Raw genomic sequence first — 23317 nt, 5'->3', positions numbered from 1 at the left:
ATGACAGCAATCAGGTGGGCTCTACAACCTCAATGCATCAGAAAATATAAGTGTATATTGCTTTCATAAATCTAGGCCTAAAGGCTTTGGGTAAGAATCCAGCATAAGTCATACTAGTAACTAATTTATTAGTTCCAGCCCCAAAATAAAAGTTTCTATAAGCAGAATTTGTCAATAAAACAAATACATAAACCAACCCATCAGGGAAATCTTTCGGTTCATCCCATACTGGCACTGAGTAGACTTTCAGGCCAGCCAAAACTAAATTTCTGGGGTTAGTCTCAGAAAGTGCTTTTTGGTGTGGAGTTTTTATTTTTATTTCTTTTTTTGTTTGTTAGTTGAGGTTTGGGGTATTTTTGTTGTTGTTTTGTTTGTTTGTTTGTTTCATTCTTTTTGGATGTAGCCCAGAAGGTTGGCAGTCAAAACCACCAGTGCAGGTAAAGTTTTGAACATTCTGAACATAATCTAACATTGAATCAAAACTAGAAATCAGATCATAGCAAAAACTTCTGTTTGGGACAAGCTCATTTTAAACTAACTAAAAATGACAGTGTGGTGCTAGCAAGTGTTGATTTATTATCAAAAAAAAAAAAGGAAAAAAGGAAGGAAAAAGTCACCCTTGAAACTTAGTCTTGTTCAAGGGTAGCAAAGACCTTAGACTATAAAATGGCCAATACAGCTAACTGCAGGCAGGCTACAACCTGGAGAACTTGATTGCAATAAACCCTGAATACAAGTATAAGACTAATCTTAAATTCTTAAATTTACAAGTAAATAATGCCCTCTTTTGAGAACAGAACTATCAACAAAAGTCTAGAATTCTAAACCTATATAGTCTGGAATAACATTCTTGTTTAAGAAAAACTAAAGTACTGAATTGGAAACTTAAGCTGAGGACTTCAACAAAGAAGATATGTACAAGACAAATAATGAAATCTAAGAGTCAGTCTTTCTTCTTTGAAACATTTATTTTATCAGATTTGATTAGTTTCCACTAGTGAAACCATCACATCTTTAAATACAAAATACAAGCAGTTACATATAAAAGCAGAAACTCCCAAGTTGCTCTGTAACTCTGGTCTGGATGGTAATGACAATGCGTTGTCTCTGTATTGTGACCATTACCCAATATTCTAATTTGTGCTGCTATAAAGAACATCTAAGAAACTGTGTAAACAGATGATAAAAAATCAGTGGAGTTAATTCCTAACCATTTTAATGCCATTTTAAAATAGAAAAGTGTTTACCTGCTCTTCAGAAACCTCAGTAGGTGGAGGTATGCCTTGTTCAGACGGGTGATGATCTTGATAATTTGCGTTATGTCTATGACGTAAAGGAGGAAACAGTCTGTTCCAGTTAATCATCCCACCCTGAAAGCAGACACTGCTGTCAGTCTTTGCAGAAAGAACTACAAATTTTTTAAACAAAAAGATCATCCATGCCACATAATATGAAAGGCAAATGTTTAAGCAAAGTACTTTATTTTAAACAACAAAAACTGCTGCAGTCTCTTAGGAAGCAAAAATTGGACTAGTTACTGCTTTGCTAGTTATTTGAAGTGATCACTGCAAACTACAGAAAAGTGCTAGCAGAGGGAGGAAAGAATATTTCATATCCACTGGGACAGATCTAATTCAGTACAGTGCTAGACTTCTCAGGTTCAAAGATCACTGTCTTTACTGATAGGGATTTGCCTGGTAAGAGGTGCAACAGCAGGTCCTGCAAGTGCTTTGCAAGGCTGCTGCTGAAGGTACCCACGGAAAAAGAGTGCAAGAAATAAGAGGAGAAAAAGCAAAAGAGGATTCTCAGTGCATCAACAAAACCACATCAGGAAACTCAGAACTAACCCAGTCTTCAGGATAGCTGTGATTTTCATGCAAGTGATTGCTTCTGTGACAGCAATGCGATTTACAGCCTCCCATACCACCTCACCTAACTTCCACGTATTAAATACCATTGCAAAATCTGGCTGTGTTCCAGTGCCAAAACATCTTGTAATTACATAGTAATAATACAAATACACAGCAGTAACACAGGTATGGTGTAAATCACAGAACTGAAACTTCCTCTTAATAACCAAGCTTGAAGTCTTGTAATAATAAGACATTTCGAACATAAAACACAAATAATAAAGTACAAGCTTTATAACTGTCCAGAAACAATGAATCCTTATTTCACTAGCTTAAACAAACATTTTTGTAGGGGATTTTGTATCACACCAAAACCACAGATCCTGCAAGCAGGTAAGATCAAACCCCAAATCTCTCTTTTCTATACAGTTTGTTAAAACACCTTCTGCAGTTTGGGTTGTCCTTTTCCTCCTCCCCTGCTCCCCCTGTTACTATGGAGATGATCCCCCTCCCTTTCTGTATATATAGGACATGGACTTCCTTCCTCTAGTTGCTCTATTTTAGTTCTATAATGTCGTTTCTCAAAAGACCTTTCTCTTATGAGAGTTTTTTCTTTTCTTCTCTCACTGAGGGCTCTTCCTGCTTTTATGTACCCCTGGAGCATTAAATCCCCTCTGCTCCATCAGTCAGCTAAACTTGATTCTAAATCTCAAAAAAAGTTAAATTATTTAGTTTTCCTGCCCTTTCCTTTGTTTCCTTCCTTTCTCTCCAGAGGATACCCAACCAGCCCAGATACCACAGGGGGCAGTAAAATTGCACACTTAAAAATGCATTTGGGGAGTCATGAGATTTGAAACACCAGCTTGTGAAGTGCTCTAGTCCCTTACGTACTAGAGTGCATTTTTCCCTGCGAAGATGTGCAATAGCTAGGAGTCATCACTCATTTTCAAGACATAGTTTCCACTGCTGGTGATTTTGAATTTAAAAATTATGATGTATCTACATTTCTATTTTCCATACTGTATAAAACATTTGCTTAACATTCATGAGGTTTTAACCAAAGGATTCTGTATAAGCCTGGCATTAGCCAAACAGCATAGCATAGTAAAAAGAAGAACTGGTTTGTAGTTTAGGCCCAAAGAGGGATATCAGACATTCTACTGACAGCACTGCACTACCCTGTGGTCTTGGGTAATCATGTCCTGTACTTCCCCATCTATAATTTCCCCTAACTCAGAATTATGTTGAGTTTTAATTCACCAACTTTGAATTTCTGAAAGTCTACTAAGCTCTATAGTTCAGCAAGAGCACTGCACTAATGCTGTTTTGCATGTTTTTATTATTTAGAGAAGACCTGAGGAGGAGGAAGTAATACTGGAACAAGTAATTCACCTTAAATCGGTGAATTGAAAAATACTAACAGGACTATGGCACATTCCTCTGAATCATCGTAAGTCATACAGAATAACGTGTATCAAATATAAAATCTACAATAAATGTATTAATTTACCAGTATTCCAGTGTATCTGAAGACTGAAATAAACATACCTTTCCAGCTGTGCCCTCAGCTTCAATAGCGAGCTGCCTATTACAGTTTGGTTTCGCATCCTCCCTGTCCTGTGCATTGTCACCTAATACTACAAAAGGACTTGTCTACCTTCTTATCTCAAACTTGGAATACATTTTAAATTAACATACACAGATTTCATTACTTCCAGTAAAAACTGCAGATTCCTTACAAATGTAACTATTTAGTTTTGAAGGTTTACAGCAGATGCCTCGATAAACTACAAATGTTGACTGATGCATTCAGAAGAGTTCCATGTGAAGACTGCTAACCCCTTCCCAGAAAAAACAAACAACTAGACAAATTATATCAACATAGTTGTGAGAAGATCTTTTTTGGTTGCCCTCAGAATATTTCAATTACCTTTGAAAACTGACAAACTCTATCAGTTCTTAACTATATTAATGAGGGAAGAATATCTAACATTTAATGGTGTGTGGACACAGATATTTAGGATTAATTGCAACACTGAGGTCCACTTCTCATCTGTGTATTACTTTAAACTGCACCAAAACCAGGTACATTAGGTTTCTTTATCTTAACTGCAAAAAATTGTTTCCCTTCACAGTCTGGCCTCTAATTAGATGACGGACACGCACAAAGTTAGGCTCAAAAGAGCAAGGATTGAAGGAACTGCAGCAGGAACTGTGGATCTGGTACCATGCTAATCTCATAAAGTAAAGGTATGGAAAAATTGGGAAGTGTTGCTAATGTTGTAGATCTGTAGGAGATGGAAAGCAAGGCTACAGATTTCCAGTGTGGATGGTGACTGTGCAAAGGCCTTCAGACAACCTTAACTATCACAGCAGAAATACATGAAGATCTGTGAATTTTAATCTGAGCCAAGTCAAACACCAAATAATATCTTACACTAAGTAAATATCACAAATTCCAGTTAAAAAATGTGCAGGAGACTTCCAAACCAATACTCCACCTTGCCTCAGAGAAATTATTTTGCAGACTTCCCTTCATAATTTTATGAACAATTCTGTACTGCAGCGGTTTCAAACTATACTAACATACTTGCGAGAAGTCAGAAAGATTTCACATAAGATAACTGATCTGATTAATTTATTTAAGCAATGCTACTAAACGCTCTGACAGTCCCTAGTGGGGAATCAGCACACAATATTTGTGCATTTCACAATATACTTGAACCTCAGCACCAAACAGCCCAGAAGAGCTCACACCAATCTCTTCACTCTCTGTTACCTTGTCTCAGGTAACAGAGCTCTCTGGAGTGATCCAAAACATTAAGCAGTGGGGATGCTCAAAGGTCCAGTATGTAAGTTCCCTTCCTGAGCAGCACCTTCAGTGACAAGTGTCTGCCAGTCTAATCCATTTAATGAAACACAGGCAGTTCTTCTGTGATTCTGGTTTGTTGGTTTGTTATAAAAAGAATTAAGTGTAACACTACATGGTTTTGGGGGCTGGGACTTACTGTGACTCAGGACCAGGTAAGGAGGATCCATTAAACCTGTCACATCCAGTGCCGATTTCCACAACTGACAGACTGACTCAGGCTATCTTACACTTTGATTATCTCAGGCAATATTTTTCTTTGTCCTGAATTGTAGGTGTCAGGGAGCAGTGAATGCAGGTGTACTACTTGAGAATGAGAAGCACTGAAAAAGTCAGTCTACAGAATATCACTCACAAAAATGCTGCACAGAAATTGGTGCCTGGGCCCTTATTTCTGTTCGCAACATAGTCTTCAACATGTCATCAGGAAAAACACTTGACAAAAACACTGCTTCAGAAATTATTCAACTAGGATGACAGACACACTTCAAAAAAGGCCTATAAACTTTTCTCCCTCTCTTAATCCTACACTATAATTTTTTAACTATAGAAAAATTCAGTTTCCTTCTTTTAGCAGCATAAAGACTGGGTGAATTGGTTGATTGTAAATTCTCTGTTACTGCCTGATAGCAGACAAATATACCAAGGAAACCATTTTATTGGTCTCTAATAAATCACTACTAGAAGTGGATTAGGAGAACACTGGTGATGTTGGAACTTCCGTTATGGGAAGACAACAAACCAGTCACAAGTTTAGATGACCAAAGAATGAGATTTAAGAACGGACTGGATTAAGGGAATGGGAAAATTGCAGCTCTTCATCATAGAAAGGTTGTAAGGAAATGCCATATTGATGATGTATTCTTGGATAGCTGCCAAGGCTTTATGTACAGAAGCTGCGCCTTATGAGGTCACATCCTTGACATCTTTTCTTGATTTGGGTTGCTGCTTTTTTTTAATGGTGCCTGGGTCAATTCTGTTTACAAGAAAGAAGTATCCTCCTTTCCTACAGAATAAGGAAGAACTATCTAGAGCTAGCAAATGTCTCTGTACAGCCTGCTAAAACCCCAGTTATGTCATTTCTTTTCACATAATCTACACCCTCTCTTTTTTGAAAAACAGCTCGACCCATTTCCCATGTACATACCTGCCATGGCATATTTTCTTATCCAAAGCTTGACAAATAAAAATGTTGTGTTATGGACAATTAACAAATATCCAGTTATGCAGCCTTCAGATATGCATATATTTTAATTAATATTTCCAAAAAAAAAGAAAGAAAAGGCTTTATAAAAGTCCTCTTGAAAGTGATGCATGTGGTTAAGATATTTTGATACTGTTATCTCATGTAGATGGTTAATGCCAACTTGCCATCTGTTTGCACAAACAGGAAGCACCTCTTGATATCTGTCCTGTTCACCTTTTCTTAACATAACAACCGCAGCAAAAGAAAAGAAAAAGGAAATTGCTTTGCATTTCACCTTTTAAAGTAACATTTTTAAAGTTTGCTACTCTGCATAGGAGCTATTACTTGGTAAGGACATAAATATTGTCTTACTTCTTTCATCTAAATCTTCATTAAAAAATGTACTGAAAGCAAGAAACACTTATTTACTGCTTTTCTGACATAAATTTTTCAACAATTTATTGACTCCAAAGTAGACATACTGATGATAGAAACAAAGAAAAAGCATAGCCACGAATGACATAATACCTGCTGCTCTAAACATTGTGTAAGAGATACCAACAGTAAAATTTCCAGGACACTTATTCAAAAGTCTAGCCTGCCTCTTTTTGTGAGGACAAAACTTTCTGGCTTCTTGAATGTTTTGGGTAGGTTTTTTGTGTTTTGTTTCCCTCTTGCTTTAATAACTTCCTTCTTTTGAAGGGGGGTAGAAATGTAACAGTGTTAGTGTTCTAAGCATTGTTCTTAATGATGGAAAGAATTCCAATTTCTCTGGAAATTTATCCTACAGACAAGGCTCTTTAGCCATGAGGCTCTGTCTCCAACTCTTAGTTGCTGCATCCTGAGCTTTGATGCCTGTAATTGTCCCTGAGGAGCTGATGTGTCACAGAAGTTCAGAAATCCACATGTGGTCTTTTCTGAAGCCTGATCAGCTATTTCCTTTGAAATCTGGAAGGAATAACTCAATCTGGGCTCTGAAGCTGCCTGAGAGATAATGGAAGGGATTTCAGCACTGGCATGATACCTTCACAGTAACAGAAGCCAGAAATGCCAATGGGCAGAGCACATCTGCTCCTTGGAGGCAAGGAATGGCTGCCTCTTCTACTGCATTCAAGGAAGGCCTTCCAGACTGAATGCTATGGCATTCAAGAGTAGCAAACGCTTCCTGGCATAATCGTGCCAAGGACCTGGAATTGTAGACTGCTGCTTGTCATGGCGGGAAGGTGTGCTGCTATTTGGCTTGGACACACAACTGCTGGCACTAAGTGAAGAGCTGTGTAGGTACCCCCAAAAACTAGCGGATAGCTCAGAACTCTGAAGAGTCAGACTACTCCATGTTTAACCTGGTACCGTAAGGGTCAGCACCTATTCTGTATTGAACTGTGCATCACAGTACCATTCACTTTTCATTCCTGCTGTGACGCAGTAATTCAGCCAGAATGTGATGGATCACTATGCCAAGAAGAGAGATATTTCATGTCAAGCAGAAATTGAAAGATGGCATTTTTGAGAACTGATGTTATTCATTCATCCTACATTAGGGAAGTGTTGATCAGGGCTCTCAGACCTTCTCTGCAATAATATTTGGATTTAGAGCTTCTCTAAACAGTAGAGAAAGAAAGCACTTCCTTTTCCAAACTTCCCAGCTTCCCTTGCTTGTGTCAGCTATTCATCCAAACAGAGCTCTTGCTGGTGCTGTGACATCACAAGTATGGTCATGGCTACATCAGTTGAAAACATGCATCCATGTTGTCCTATTAGCAATGGGGTTTGTCCATTTTTCCCCACAAAAATCCCAGGTATATATTGAAAAGTAAGTTCCCATTATTATGTATTAATCTTTGTAAGTGAGTTAAGCTGATCATAACCATAAGTTGAGCATAACCACGAGCTGAATTTTAAAGCAATGACATGATTTGGAGCTGTTCTTCCATTTGACATTCAACACTTGCTGAGCGAGACAATCAGGTGTGTGTGTGGGGGGTTGTGCCCAGTGTTCAAAACTCTGAAGGCGGGTCCACCAGCATGAACATGGGGTCTGTACTTGAGGAAATAACATTAGCTCCATTTCAAACATTTTGCACAAAACAGAGACAGTTCTACTTTAATGCATGGCTCTTTGGATGTGGACTGGTGACAGTGAACTGCTATTAATACATGACGATGACAGAGATAACCCTTCATTCACCTCCTGTATACAAACCTTTTCAAAGAGTAATAAGGAATAAGTAGAGGCTGGAACCAAAGTGAGAAATCAGAGTTCCTAAATTGTTTTGATTTGACAAGCTAAGAGCACAGCTGGGACAGGTGAGCTGAACTGGTCAAAGGGATATTCCACACCATAGAACATCATGCTCAGATATAAACTGTGGGAGTTACCCAAAAGGAGGTTTGATCTGGATTTGGGAACAGGGTCTGGCATCTGTCAGCGAGTAGTAAGCAATTGTATTGTGCATCACTTCTTTGGGTTTTTTTCTTTCTTTTTATTATCATTATAATTACTTATTATTATTATATTTTACTTTGTTTCAATTATTAAACTGCTCTTATCTCAACCTACTTTTCATTCTCCTCCCCATTCCTCCAGGGTGGCAGTGCGGAGGTGAGTGAGCGGCTGTGGGAGCTTAGTTGCTGTCTGGGCTAAAACCACAACAGTAGCACATTAAGACACAATGGGTGAACCCAGCTTGCAGTTGTTATGTGCTAATATCAGAGTTCAAATCAGAAAACCTGAATACTAAGGCGGATCACTTACTATCTGAACCACAGACTTCTTATTTACTATACGATATGGAAAACGGCACTAAGTAGAAATGGCACATCAAGACTCTCTCAGTGCAGACTGGAAAGAAAACAGAAGCAGGCCTGGAATCCAATAACCAACCACTCCCCAAAACGGATGCTTTATTTATCCCACATTCACTGGAAATGAAGGGACAGGTACAGCTGAAAAGAAACTTGCCTTCTATAAGCTAGACTTGACCAGACAACAGTGAATTAAATACTCTGGAAATGCCTGGGGATTTGTACCCCATGAATTTTTTTATAAGAAACTGCTGCAAATTAAATTGCCAGAGGAAGAGAATGTAGATCAATCACACAGGAGAATAAAAATACTCTATTTCTCAAAAAAAATTATTTGTTTTGAAATAAAACAGTGTTTTGCTTTAGGAAGTTGCCCAACCACTGCTTCTCTAGGGAAACTGATTGCAAATACTAAACAAATTGAAAGGCTATAGCTCAGTCAGACAGAGAGAAAATTCCATAATTCCAGTCCAAGAAAAAAAAGGATTGTTCATGTGTGAGTGGGGTGCTATTGAGGAGTAGGAATTAGACAAAGTTAGCCTTGTGATTGTGACAGGTGGCTGTTAATGAGACATTCAGCTTGCTCTAGTAGTACTACTAGTGTCTGTCAGGTTGTGGAATTGCCAACTTCCATAAAAAAACCAGAAACCTGAAGTTTCGGTGGTAGTTTGTAGAGGAAATAATCACAGACTATTCATTACCTGTGTCAGCACCCTGGAAATTCAACATTTTTAATCTCACAGCTAGAATCCATGAAAAAAGTTATTCAGAAAAGTAAACCAGAAATGTCTAAATAGCAGTGGGTTATCAGTTGCTGCAAATACATTATTGAAATACAACAGTAAAACCCCCAAAATTCAGATGTGCCAACATCAGTGGTATATGCAGTTTTTACACCCAAAAACCTCTTAAAATAAATCCAAGTTTATTTTCAACACAAAGAAAACATTGTTAAACAATTAGAGAGAATAATCAAGATTGGAAAATGCCAGAAGAGTGCAAAAAAGCAAAGGACGAGTTAAAGACACAGATCTGAAGGAAAAGATACTGTTTTCTCTACAAAAAGGGAAGGTGTCTGTTATTTCAAAAAAGGCTTGGAGTATGCCCACACATGTAAACTGGCATGCAGAGGAAGGGGAGAATGATGGGATACTGGATCTAAATTTAGCCACAATTATTACTGCTGCAGCATACACTTCATTCATGGGCTGAAACAAACCCCCAAATCACTCATCAGTCAATTCAATTCTTTAAAAATACAATGACAAATCTTATACACACACATCTCAGGAGTCACAGCACAAAGAACTTTTTTTATCCTATTGGTACCCTACATACCATTGTCTTTCGAGTCTATGGAAGGGTTGCTAAAGACAGTTTCTATTCCATTATGTCACAAAATCCCAAAAAAGCCTTAGGTAACACAGACTGGTTGGAATGGAAACCTAATTAGAGAAAAAAACTTTGTGTGACACTTGGCTGAAAGTCTCATCCATTTATTCAGGTAAAGCAGTCAGGTAGTCTTCCTGACAATGACACATACATTTGTGGAACAAAATGAACAAGCTGTTTCCATCCAAAGTCCTGGCTGTGAGAGGAAGGGTTTTTATGGACCTAGCAGTGTATAAAAGTTGCAGAAGGTCTTCATGGTTCAAAATATCTGTTTGAAGGACTTGTTAGTACTCAAATTTGTGAAGTTACTCAAGAAGACTTCACTAAAGTGCCATCTCAGTGCCAGCAGGAGAGCCAAGGAATATGCTTGGGTCTGGTTCTTACACTTCTTTGAGAAAACAGAATTTGACTGTCTGGGAGTATATTGACTGAGGGATTTTTTCCTACCATCATGAATGAGGATAATATTCCTGAGAAAGAATTCTTGCGCCAGGAAAATCTTTGCTCCATTAATCTATTTTTTTTTTCCCAAGGTCAGGAGTTTATTGCTTAGATATAACAGAAGGTAAACTGACAATCTAGCCTCACAGTCTTTAGTTGACCAAATACAAAACTTGCAAATTTCTCAGGATATAAGACTCCCTGTAAGACACTCAGTTTGCCTACCCACAGAGCATCTCTCCCGTGTCCCAGGAGAAAGACATCTAATGAATGAACAATTAGAGGAAGTCCTTTTGTTATAGAAGTCTGGTCTTTGCAAGCAGCAGAATCTCATATAGAGATGCCATGTGATATGAATCAAAGGAGAGTCTGGTCTCACTGAAAATTAATGGCAGCTGGAAGAGAAGAACAACATAAGCTTAAAGTGGAAGACAGGGTAGAAAGAGAGGTGGTAAAATGAAGATTTTCATGTGTGGCTGTAGGCTTATCATACAGTCTGGAGCAACCTGGTAAAGTTCCTCCCTCATCCAAAACACTTAAGAGAAGCCAAGATGTAGGCAATACCGTGTCCTAACATGCTCAGCATGAATAAAGGAATAAATGCTCTGTGGATACAAAAAACATTTTTTCAAGATGAAGGGACTGAGGTTCATACACCACCCCTCCCAAATGGGCACAGGGATGAGCACTCAAAGAAGCTGTATTTAGTGCCAACAGAAGGCACTGACCATCTTTCTGCAACTTTCCACCACCTTCCACATATATGTCTTTAGTGACAACAGTGTTGTCAATAACAACTAGGCAGGGAATCCTCCCTTATCTATTCCCAGTTTGGTTATCTGCCAGCCTCCCTCCATATTTCTCAATGGGAAGTGAAAGTCAGGCTGACTCCCTGCTACCCACACTGGTGCACAGATGCAGCACTTGCTTCCCTTTTCCCACCATGTCTTTTATCTGGGTTAGGTTACAGAAAGCTAAACTTTCGAAAAATGCTGGGAAATGAAAGAGATCAAGAAGTAGAAACATCAGGACTGAAGATCAAGATTTTTATCCATATTACAGTGTGAAATGGATAAAATAGTAAATGATTACTGGTGGTGTGACACGATGGGAGAGAACTTCCCAAGGACTTTGTATAGGAGCAAACACCAAGTATGGGAAACAATGGAGACAAAGGCGAAGAGATGATGAAAATGTGGGAGGAAAACGGGACAGTAGGGAATGAAAATGTGAAAGTGATATGAAGGGGAAAAAGAGATCAGATAATGGGGAAAAATTAAAATACAAGAAACTATTTAAATTACAACATAGGATAGGCAAAGAGCATGAAGGAAAAGAACTAAGAAACTGAAGTTTTAAAAGCATTAACAAAATAGCAAGATGGTATTTTTTGAGGGAATTAATACATGTCGCACACGTTTTATTCTACTGCCTCTATAGGTGCATAGAGGTGACATTCAGTAATCCTCCATTTGTGACAAAATCGTAATTTCTCAGCAATATCCACAGGAGAAAATAAAGAACAAAAAGTTTTCAAGATGCACACTACCATCTGTTTAAGGGCTGTATCCACAGCAACTAGAGACCAAGAAAAAAAAATCAGTCACCATGTAACCACACTCCCCTGAGAAACTAGCAACGAAACAGTTTCTAACAACATATTCAGACACAGTACCACTGAATAGTTAAGAATTAAAATGAGATACACCAAGTAATGAAGTTGGTTCAAATTCTACCACATATTCAATCTGCTTGTCAAAGTAACGGGTGTTTTGACAACCCAGCACTCACATACACAGCTCCATGCTTCAGGGTCCTCCAGACCACAACATTTCAGCTAGAGAAAGACTGGGAAAGGTAAAGCTCAAAAGAGCTGTTGGCAAAGAAATTCTGGGGTGCTTGTTCTTTGCTTTTCCTATTTTGTAGAAAGTATCCAAAGTGAATTCTGCTTTGGATAAAAGGGCTTTGTGAACAGCAGGGGGAAGAAAATTATTTACATCCCAGTATCTTCAGTATCTTGGAAGTACAGTATAAACAACTTATAAGAAACGCTTTTCACCCAGTCACCCAGTTTCTTTCCCTGTTCTAATTTTTTTTTTTAATTAAACTTTTTTTATGTTGGCTTGTCTTGTCACATTCTTCAGAATTTCTTGCAAAGACTTGAAGAATAAGCTTTCTACAAAAGGTATCTATTCTAAAGAGGGGCCTCCTAATGGCTGGAACAGAGTATGCTGACACTGCATAGACTATAAAGCACTGTTAAAACCACCAATCTTCTCCTTCCATAATACTACCAACATTCTGGGAAACTGCACTGCCTCTTTTCTCAAACAGATGAACCAAAGAGTAAAGGAGTAGGAGGAATGAGCAGAGCACCTTCTCAAGGGGGAGTTAGACAAAATTGTTGCACTATGGCATGCAGAGGAAACTGGAAGTTCACTTCCCTCACCAAACCAAATGGAAAGCATAAGAGAAAATGCTACTTTGCCTCACCTATGGCACACTACCTACAGACAACATACTGTGACTTCAGAAATCACACAACGTTTTCCTAGAATATAGTTCAAAGCCATATCTAATGACTGATATGTACTTCACAGCTTTTATTATTTTCAATTTCACAAAAAAGCTGCTTAAAACTGATCTGCATTCTTTATCAGCTTCACTCTCACAGGAAAAATTATCATCTAAATTCCACCTGTAACGTGATCTGTTCCACTCCACTGTCTTCAAATTACACATTTCCAAAACCTCTGAAGGTAAAAGAATTGCCCAAGTACAGCAATCCAGAAAATTATTGTAAATTTTTCAAATATTATTTTGAGATTGAAATTAGCCTTCTTTCCATTTTTACCACTACACCTCAACATTTGTGAACAATGCTTTTTGTGATTTAGTTGATGGCCAGTAAATTCTGTGAGTGAGTCATTAAAAAAAAAAACTGGCTGGTCAAAAGCTTTCATGACACACTTTTCTGAAGAGCCTTTCTGAAACATTCATACATTAATCCCATTGCCTTCTGATTGCTGGTTTCAAAGATTAGCAGTTAACTAAATTATCAGTTAACTAAATGCTGTGCTCAAGTTAAAGGCTAAACATGAAGGTAACTTGTAAAGGGAAGCATCATACTAATGTTCAAACAGCCTTCCTTCATTTTACTCAAACCCTTCACTTTTTTAAAGAATTCTATTTGAAGTCAAACATGAAAAGACGTTTCTCCACTTTCATTGTTCATTGCCTGAGGAAAGGACAAGATGAGAAGAAAATGTTATCAACTGTTCTTTTATAATTTACTGTTCTGAACTTATTTGCCACTTTTTGCAATTAAAGATATATTAGAAAGACTGTCCTTCATAAATGGAAATGGCTTCTTTCTCCTATCTGAAAAAACCTGGCTGCACTCCTCCCAGCTGCTTGTAGCCCAACACACACTTCCAATTCATTTCCTATTACAAGGTCAACATTCAAGAATTGAGTAATTTCTAGTTCCAATCTTATGCTAAAACTGATTAATTTTCTTATGGGAATAGAGAAAAGTAGATCAGGAACTTTCTACCTGAGAAACAATTTCATCATACTGAAATGGAAAACAAGGAAAATAGAATGATATTATCAGAGACTAGAAACAAATATTCATACTCTAGCTGTCGGCCAAAGCTTTATGTCATCATGCCTCTAATTCCTGCAATGCATTAAGGGTACCATGGCTATACCTACTTGCACGACACTATCTGGAACACAACAAGAACTTAAGTACCAGTACAGAGCTGTGTTTCAGGCAAAGGAAACTCAGTAAAGACCTCAAATTGCTAGGCTGCAAGTAAATATATGTTCACATAGAGCAATGCAAGGCCCATGTTGTCTGCTAGTAACACATACATCTAAGATACAGGAAAAAGTGAATTGAGACACCTTCTCTCTTGTTTCAATACCCTACAATGCAAAGTCTGAGAATATCTGCATTTGTTGGTTTGTCTACAACAGAGAAAATAAAAAGGCTCTGCTATTGTGTTTGATAAGGAAATAAACCAAGAGCATTAAACATGGCAAACAAAAAGTCCCTTGTGGTTTACCTCTGTAAGAAAGGTAGAGAATTTAATTTCTGCCCTTTCTTGAAAGAAATAACCTGTACATCTACAAACAGAGGAGTTCCATTGACAATTTTCAACCTCTCTGAAAAGGATGCTAACAATACAGATACTCAGGAGAGTCAGAAGTATTTTGACTTCCCAAATTTATGCAGTGGCCCTTATTAAAGACTACCAAGAGGCAATCACTCTACCTTTCAGACTCATTTCTGTTGAAGGAATGCCAGCAGTACTGATATCCCTACAGGATTGTCTGACATTCTGCTTCTATCTTGTGAAGCAGTTTTAACACATAAAGCTACATAAACCACTTAAATGGCTATTAGCAGTACAACAGTATATGAAAGACTGATGGGGAAAAATAAAAAAAAAACATTATTTTTAAGAAACAGGAACCACACAAGATATATGAACCAAAACTGTATCTTTCTCATAACAATATAACCCTTAAAAAATGTATAGCAATACCTGCTGCTGTCTTTGCCGCCTCATTTGGGCAACCTGAGACATCATGATTTGACGATCCAGTAACTCCATTCTCTGCTGCCTCTGGATGTCAACTGTTGCTCCCATTCCCACTCGAACTTCATTTGTTGGTTCCGCAGATGAGAAGACTGGTTCAAGAGTCCAAGAAAATATCTTTGCTACCCATTTGGGTACACAAAGAATTCGATGAACTTTTAATATACTGCTATTGTAGCAAATCCCAGAAATCTAAAACCAAAAATGAAATGTTAAAAAAACCCTCAATACTAAAAAACTTAAATACACCAAATTTACTTTGTATTTGTCTGCAGGTAACAGTTGGTCTTTCTGTTTTTTAAAGCCCTTTTTACTGTATTTACCCAGAGTTCTCAGTAAAGAATCAGAGAACAAACAGGGGATTTCTTCACCTCCAACTTCCCCCTGCAGACTATTAGTTTTTTTAATCCATGTAGTGCATTGCCTGTGACTCATAAAGTTGCTTGGGGTTCTTTTGTTTGTTTCAGAATTTAAGCCCAAACCAAGTGACCCTTTCTCAAACTGATCAAAAATTCAAATAAAAGTTTCATTTCTAGTAAAGGAATTGGTCAGGGTATGCTGCATGCTGACCTGAGAAGATTAAGGCTGCTTTTGAGGATACTGAAATGCTGTAAACACTCCTTCAAAAAAACCCAACCTCCCTTAAGGCTTTTGTTCCCAGCATCCAAGTCTTTCCTTCTAATAAAAATTAAAGCAAATCAGTGGATTTGAAGTTAAATCTAAGAGTATTCACAGACTTATTCCAAAAAAAGCTCTACTACCTTCTAGGAGAAAAAAACCAACAGGTTTAGAAACCAATTCATTAAAAACTGTGATATTGAAAAAGCCAGTTTTTGTGAGGCCCTTCTTCCACCTATAAGAAAAATACCCATTCTCTATTTTGTGCTTGCCTTGGGGCTTGATTTTACTTCAGATTCAGCAGGAGCAAGAGAAATCCACGTGCCCCATAAATGATCTACAGCCATCACTCCACTGTTAATCTGAACCCCGTTACAAAGCCCTAGCACTTGAGCCCATAGCGGTTTACGCCACATTTCAGTATTTGTGACAAGTTATTGTCTGTCATGCCACAAGAATTATGCTGTGACAGCAGAGTGAAATGAACAGGAAGAGATATGAACCTCAAAAAAATCTGTAAACATACCCCAAAAATGCAATTATGCTAGAAGCAATGTAGAAACTCCACATCTGGAGTATTTATTTATTTGGGGCTATTTATTGTATCTCACTGACAGACATTTGTATAAACATACTAAATGCACTGCTTCATATATAAAGGGAAACAGCATAGGAAAATGCAACAAAGTTTGGAAGGGAAGATATTTTTCAGATTATTTACAAGGTTATCATTAATCATCCCAGGAGATGATGAGACTTTTAGCAAAAACACATTCTGGTTTGGGAAACACTGATTTTTATTTTATTCTGCTTACATCCAACCCTGAGAGCAGTCATAAAATGAAACCTCAAACACAGGCTGCCATTCTAAAGTGAGAAATAAGAGTTTTAAACCACCCTTAACCCCTTCAATCTTTTTGTGTTATGAGAAATGAGATAAACGTGATGGGATAAGAGTAAGGCCATAATCACATCAGAAGGAAGGCTGCCTATAACATATAGGCAAAGGAAGGTCCTAACTGGACTCCAGGAATGATAGGACGCTGGAACAGAAGCTTCTTCATGACCTCAGAAATTCTTTCCTCAGCTCTAGTGAAACTGTTCCAGATGGCTGTAAGCTCAGGACTGAAACTCTCGCACATCAACTGGAAACTAGGATAGAACTATAATCACCAAAGAATAAGAGGAGGAAGACTCATATCACTTCTGCAATTCATCTGCTTTTGGTATGCAGTACTTGAGGTGTAGCAAGAAGGTCCCTCAGAAGCTAACCACCTGGTCCTGAGAGGGCTATGTAGATAGGCTCCTCACCCAAGAAAACCTAGATTGTACAATGACCAGAAAGGTTATTTTTGGGGAGCAAGAATTACTGAACCAAGTTGCAAATATTACATATACACTTAATCTGATTCTTTCTTAGACGCAAAATGCACAAGCAGCACCAGGACCTACAAATTATCTTCCTGCCTTCTACCTTGTTAGTTGTAGGTAGGCTATGGAGCCAGGCCCCATTTTTGGTTCCAGAGATTCTGCATTCCTGATTGTACAGGTGTAACTAGGCAGGGAAAGAACTGCCACTCAGAATGCTTTGTCTAACATCACATCAGCATTCCCTCACTTCTTTCAAATGTCCCTCCCAAATTCTGATCTCTGCTTTTATCACCTACAGTCCTTTGTTAAGGTCTAAAGTTTTCAAGGCAACCTAAATCTTGAACGAGTTCAAAAAGTCACAAGAAAAAAACAAAGCAAGTGGTGATAGGAAAATCTACATCTCCCTGAACGCATGACAAATCTTGACACGTGTCTGAACATATTAACCACAAACACAATCACTCTTTTAGCAACTCAAGATACAGCAAAGAGATAGCAGCAGTATGTCTTTAGAGTAAGTACTTTGGAACTTGTTTGCCTCAGAAGGGAAGGTGTACTGCAAGCATCAATTAGCTGCATCAGTAAAAGGTCCTCGTATTTTTCTGAGTAGAGATGGATAGTCACAGAATCATTCAGGTTAGAAAAGGCCTTTAGGATCATCAAGTCTGATCATTACCCCAGCACTGCCAAGTCCACTGCTAAACCATGTCCTTAAGTGCTTCATCTACACCACTTTTAAACACCTTCAGGGATGGTGACTCAATCTCTTTCTGTCCTGGACAGCCTGCTCCAGTGCTTGGCAAACCTTTTGGAGAATAACTTTTTCCTAATATTAAATCTAAACCTCCTGTGGCATAACTTAAGGACACTTCCACTTGTCCTATCTGGGAAAAGAGATTGACCCTCACCCCGTTACAACCTCCTTTTAGGTAGTTGTGGAGAGCAGCTCACTCCAGAGCACTTAATCAGAAAAAAAGGCTTTATAAGGTTAAAAGTTTATGGGCACTGCTAAAATGGAGAATGGCACTTAGTATCGCATGTGAGACTCATATACACATTAGCTCCTACCTGCCTTCAGAGATTTACTGAGGTCACTGGAGTAGAATGTCTGGTTTACAGCCAATGCACCAGTTGCACTGGGCTGTCTTCTCTCTCCTTACTGCTCCTCAACAGCAGACTAGTGTCTTGACCCCTCCTTGTCCTGTCTCTTAGACAGAAGCTCATTGCATAACCCAAACATGTGGACTTCAGTGGTCACAGAGCAGGAGGTGTAGAAGTCTGACAATATAAAGTTCACAATAAAGTCTAAAGTAAAAAGCACTTGGTCAAGGAACAAGACAAAAGTGTGTGGGACTAGCAGAAGAGAAGTGTATCTTCTACATATAGTTGCCAAGAAACTTACTGTGCACCTGTTCGGAGCAATCATGTGAGACTGCAATTCTTCACAAGTATAAACATATGGAAGGAGAGCACTGGCAATCCACCTTGTCATCTCCACATCTCTCAGAATGTCCTTCTCTCGCTCCCTCCCTTGATTTACTACTCCAAATATAAAGCTATTAGATGGAAGTATAAGAAACTTTAAAATGCTATACTGTTTTAACAAATTTTCAAGTAGTTTTGCCTAGTGAGGAAGAGATACCTATTTGCATATTTCCAATAAACTCAGAATGGAGACATTTGCAGTTAAAATAGGTCTTGTGATTCAGTCTGGTTTGGTGTCATACTCTCATCTTAATGTCAAGTATTTCCAAAGAACTTCCGCTTTAGCTGGTTCATATGCAGAACTTCATAGATATCATTTAAAAAAACACAAGCTTTTAAAGTATAAAGCAACTTCTTACACCATTTTTGTTATTGATATTAATTTCTAGTGCTTAAAAAAGCAAACCAACATTATTTATTCAATGAAGATGACCTCATATCCCAACTTCAGCACTTTATATCAGACTGAAGGGCTACTTTTCCCAAACAGAGGGGCTTCTACTGTATTTTAGCCTCTAAAAAGTCACCACAGAAGGACATTATGGTTATGTGCACACTGTTAGAATGGAGAATTTTTGGCTGGCATCATAAGATGCATCTTAGTTGTTTTCTGTTAGTCACACCATCATAACCTACAAACTCATCTGTCATAACATACACGACACAATGCGAGTGGAGGAAATGAGAGTATGCTGGAAACTGTGGCACGGTGCAGAAAAAAGTGTGCTTATATTTTTTCAGTTTCTTAACACCACGGTTTAGCTCTGGTCCTTCACACTAAGTTTCTTAACCTCCTCCCGCCCCTGTATAAAGCCCAACTTCTCCTCCCCTTCCCTCAAATCCTTCCAAAGTTGTACACTTTTTAGAAAAATGGAAGTAGCTGTAGTTTCACTGTTACATTAGGTAAACCAAACATGGAAGCTCTCTAGTATTTTACACAGCAAAGACACATATGCTCCACTACTAGCTGAGACATTTAAAATCACTGTACTTGATTAACACTAAAAAAGGAAATAAAACAGAAGAAAAAGTAGGCAGACTGGTGTAGAAAATTATGTTGAAAATTATTTTGTCTAATAGTTAAAGCTTGACAACAAATATCCAATTACTTTGTTCTGAAAAATTTAAATATATTCATATGTATTTGAGACTTGGCTATTTTCAGATTTCAACAAATTGAAAGCAAATAGCAATTTTCTTAAGGTGAAGTGACATTTTTATACCTATTTTATCTGCTTAATCCTTGGTATGTTTCAAATTCTATACAACTAGAATCAAAGCATGGGGCTGGAGCTTGAGTCAAGATTCTATATTTACCTTGATTAGAGAAACACATATATCAAACCAAGAGGGATCATGTGAAAACCACCCAACAAATAAAATGACTACACACATATTTTTAAGTTGTGTTACAGATGTAACACAACAGATTATTTTGTTTGGGTTTCCTTTGCAGAAATAATTACAAATACTATAAACAGCCTTTTGCAATAATTAGCTTGAGAGAAAACTAAGATTATAATGGTTCTAAAGTAATTGTCTTCATTTTCATTCCCAGTTGACTGGGCTCATGAATTTCCCAGGTACCTTGAAACTTTTTTCTTCAGAGTTCATCAATGCTCAGTCAGGAGCAATCACAATCAGCACTCAAACACTGTGTATACGCAAGTATGACTGTACTGCCATTTCAGCACATACAGCTATTCTTAACTTGTACTTGTGACCTAAGGATAGGTTCCCTTGGGTCTCTGCTGCATTCTGCAGGTTATCATCATCATATTGTTAAATAAATCTCTTTACATAAAAGATCATGATTTGATTAATCTGCCCCAATGGAGACATTTGTAATTTAAAAGCCTACTTATGAGCGGGTTATTTTAAGTTGGTTTCACAGTCAACAGAGAGAAATGGGCACTCTTAATATGTGACTTATCCTAAGGCAGATGTCTCCAAAGTACACACAGCTGAATTACTGTCATGGATTCCCTCTCTGGTAACACTGCTGCCACAAAAAAGTAAATCTTGATACAAGCAATCTGACTGCTAATGAACCGGTTGGTACAGTTGACCAAGCAGAGCAGATTTTGGACAAAAAAACTCTTCCTCAGATCTGAGAAGATTAGAAGTGAAATACAAACTACTAACTAATATCCATTTTTCTACAGGATCTTAGAAGCCATGGATATAAAAGAGAAAGTATCTTATGACATATTATTACCTTCTCCTGTCCTTTCTCGCTATTTTCTCGTTCTTTCAGAATTGGAAATATCTGCATCTCCCTCCTCCCGTTGCAACTTCACTTTCATTCTAACATCCCCTGTATACTTGGTAAGTCAACTACATTTTTTTCTCAGATGCTTTAGCTGACACAGGAATAAGCACTAGCAGCTTAATCAGTTGTCATGTGTTTATATATGGCCAATTTGACATGAGCAAGGTGTCTAAACACACACCGCAAAGAAGATTAAATCAATACGGTCAGTAGAACATTGAGACACTTATCTCAAACTAAGTCACCCACAGTCACTCAGCTGAATACTGAGCACTGTCCACCTGCAGATATATCACCTTAGTTTTGGGTAGGATTCAGCACATCTGTTAGTGTACATATGGATATCTGCACCTGTCCTGAAGTTAGTAGGCAGACAGACAATGTTTCTTTTTCATTTTCTAATCTTTGTTATTCTATTGCTTCTCCATTTCTCATTTCAGGCTATGTACTTCACAAGTTATGCATTGCTGATGTTGCAGCTGAAGTCTGTGTTCAGTTCTGCGCTCCCTAGCGTAAGAGACATGGACTTGCTGGAGCAAATCCAGTGCAGGGCCACAAAGATGATCAAGGGACTGGAGCATCTTCTATATGAGGACACGCTGAGAGAAGGGAGATTGGTTGGTCTGGAGAGGAGAAGGCTAAGGCGGATTTTATCAAAGTATATAAGGAAATTATCTGTAAGGAAACAATGAAGAAGATGGATCCAGGCTCTGCTCAGTGGTGCCCAGTGACAGGATCGCAGGGAGGTTCCCTCTGAACATTGGGAAACACTTTTTCGCTGAGAGGATGATCGAAAACTAGTACAAGTTGCCCAGGGAGGTGGTAGTCGCCATCCTTGGAGTTACTCAAAAGTCATCTGAACGTGGTCCTAGGGTAAGCCACTCAGGGTGACCCTGCCTGAGCAGGGAGGTTGGACCAGATGTTACCCTCAGTGATTCTGTGAACTGTCTGAGTACTTGGTCTTTGGTGGGTAGTTCTATCAGCAAAGGGGAATCACATCAGTTACACACGAAATAATGTTTTTATTTAGGAAAGTATTTAAGCACAGGCAAACTTTTTAATAAGTGAGTAGTCTCACTGATAATAGCAATACTACTGGTACAAATGCTGTAACACCAACATCAAATATTCTGGAATTAACCAGATGTAACATTTAACTAACATTAACCTGAATCACCACTTATAATCACACAGTTACGAAGAGTTCAATGAAGACTAAAGACCTTCATAAGACTAAATGCGGATGACTGAAGGATGTCCAGACTAACTGAAGGATGAAGGAGGATGCATGGCAGGACATGAATGTGGAGGTAACTGCATACATTAACAGAGTCTGACCAAATATTCTCTTTGAGAAAGTACATATATAATACTAATTTTAAGTATGTAAAAGGGATGATATTTTACGTGCAAATACTGTACTGTGGGGTAATGCAAATGTTTCTGCATTCCCTCCAAAACATCTTTAAAACAACAAAGAATTCAGTATGAATTGTTCAAAATCACTTAAGAAAGATGTGGAAGAGGAAAAACAACAACAAGAAAATCAATGATTCTTAGGTCTGATCCAGTATTAACTACAAAATGTTATTTTTAAGACAAGAACTAAAAAAAAAAAATTAAAGTCTGGTTTAATTATTTTGCTCCCCAGCTGAATTACATTATATCCTATAAATGCCCATCCTAAAGAATAGGAATTCACTATACAAAAATACCTCAGCTGGATAAAGATCTGGATGGAGACAGATCTTAACAAACAGAACTCAAAAGTACCATCCAAAGCACACTTGTGAATGTTTAACAACAGATACCTGTAGTTTAGGTAAAACTAAGTTAGCAACTTCAAAATTATGAATAATAACTAATACACTAAAAAACTGGAACTGAAATTAAAACCATGCACTCAACACTGTCTGAACTTTCTATCTTAACCTTAAGCCATTAAAGTACATGCTCTAAATTGCAGATTCTGTATATTTTCCAATATCTAAACACATAAAGCACAACTTTTCATACCACCTGAGAAAAGTAAATCAGTGTAGCATAGAAACAATGCAGAAGAGTGTTGCGTTTGGCTTAGGGAAATCGCCAAGGCAAACAGGGTTTTAGAAACTTTTCAATTTCAGTTTCCTAAGGTTTGAACTGAACTCTACGCAAATTCAAGGTAGCTCACAGGAGATTTGGTGTGTTTCAAATAAAAAAACTGACACTAAATAAGAAGAAAGAGGTTACAAGACTAAAGTCACAGAAAGGGTCTGAAATATACCTCTTCCTTATGAAATATGGTGGTCTAGTGGTTAGGGTGCTGCACTCTCACCGCTGCGACCCGGGTTCGATTCCCAGTCCCCCGGGCAGATGGAGCTCGCCCTCGTCAGCCCTGTGTGGCAATCCATCTAAGAGAAGGTCACTCTAAACAAA

General features: G+C 38.1%; 1 protein-coding gene and 1 long non-coding RNA gene across 2 annotated transcripts in view; one reads left to right on the top strand and one right to left on the bottom strand.

The window, feature by feature from the left end:
• Nucleotides 1-23317, bottom strand: part of UBAC2 (UBA domain containing 2) — a 98938-nt gene that overhangs the window by 4588 nt on the left and 71033 nt on the right. Inside the window, exons 7-8 of the mRNA XM_017821100.1 lie at nucleotides 15100-15345; nucleotides 1248-1370 (exon numbers count right to left, since the gene is read on the bottom strand). Coding sequence (XP_017676589.1) covers nucleotides 1248-1370; nucleotides 15100-15345 — 369 coding nt within the window. The remainder of the gene's footprint in view (nucleotides 1-1247; nucleotides 1371-15099; nucleotides 15346-23317) is intronic.
• Nucleotides 7625-9005, top strand: LOC108500316. The gene is made up of 3 exons (XR_001875824.1): nucleotides 7625-7718; nucleotides 8493-8507; nucleotides 8675-9005. It is a non-coding gene; the product is annotated as an uncharacterized LOC108500316 (long non-coding RNA).

The sequence above is a fragment of the Lepidothrix coronata genome, unplaced genomic scaffold (genome assembly GCF_001604755.1).
Source record: "Lepidothrix coronata isolate B3197 unplaced genomic scaffold, Lepidothrix_coronata-1.0 Scaffold88, whole genome shotgun sequence".
NCBI classification, from domain to species: Eukaryota; Metazoa; Chordata; class Aves; order Passeriformes; family Pipridae; genus Lepidothrix; species Lepidothrix coronata.
Note: the sequence above shows the minus strand (reverse complement) of the source record. Positions and strands in the feature narration are given on the sequence as shown.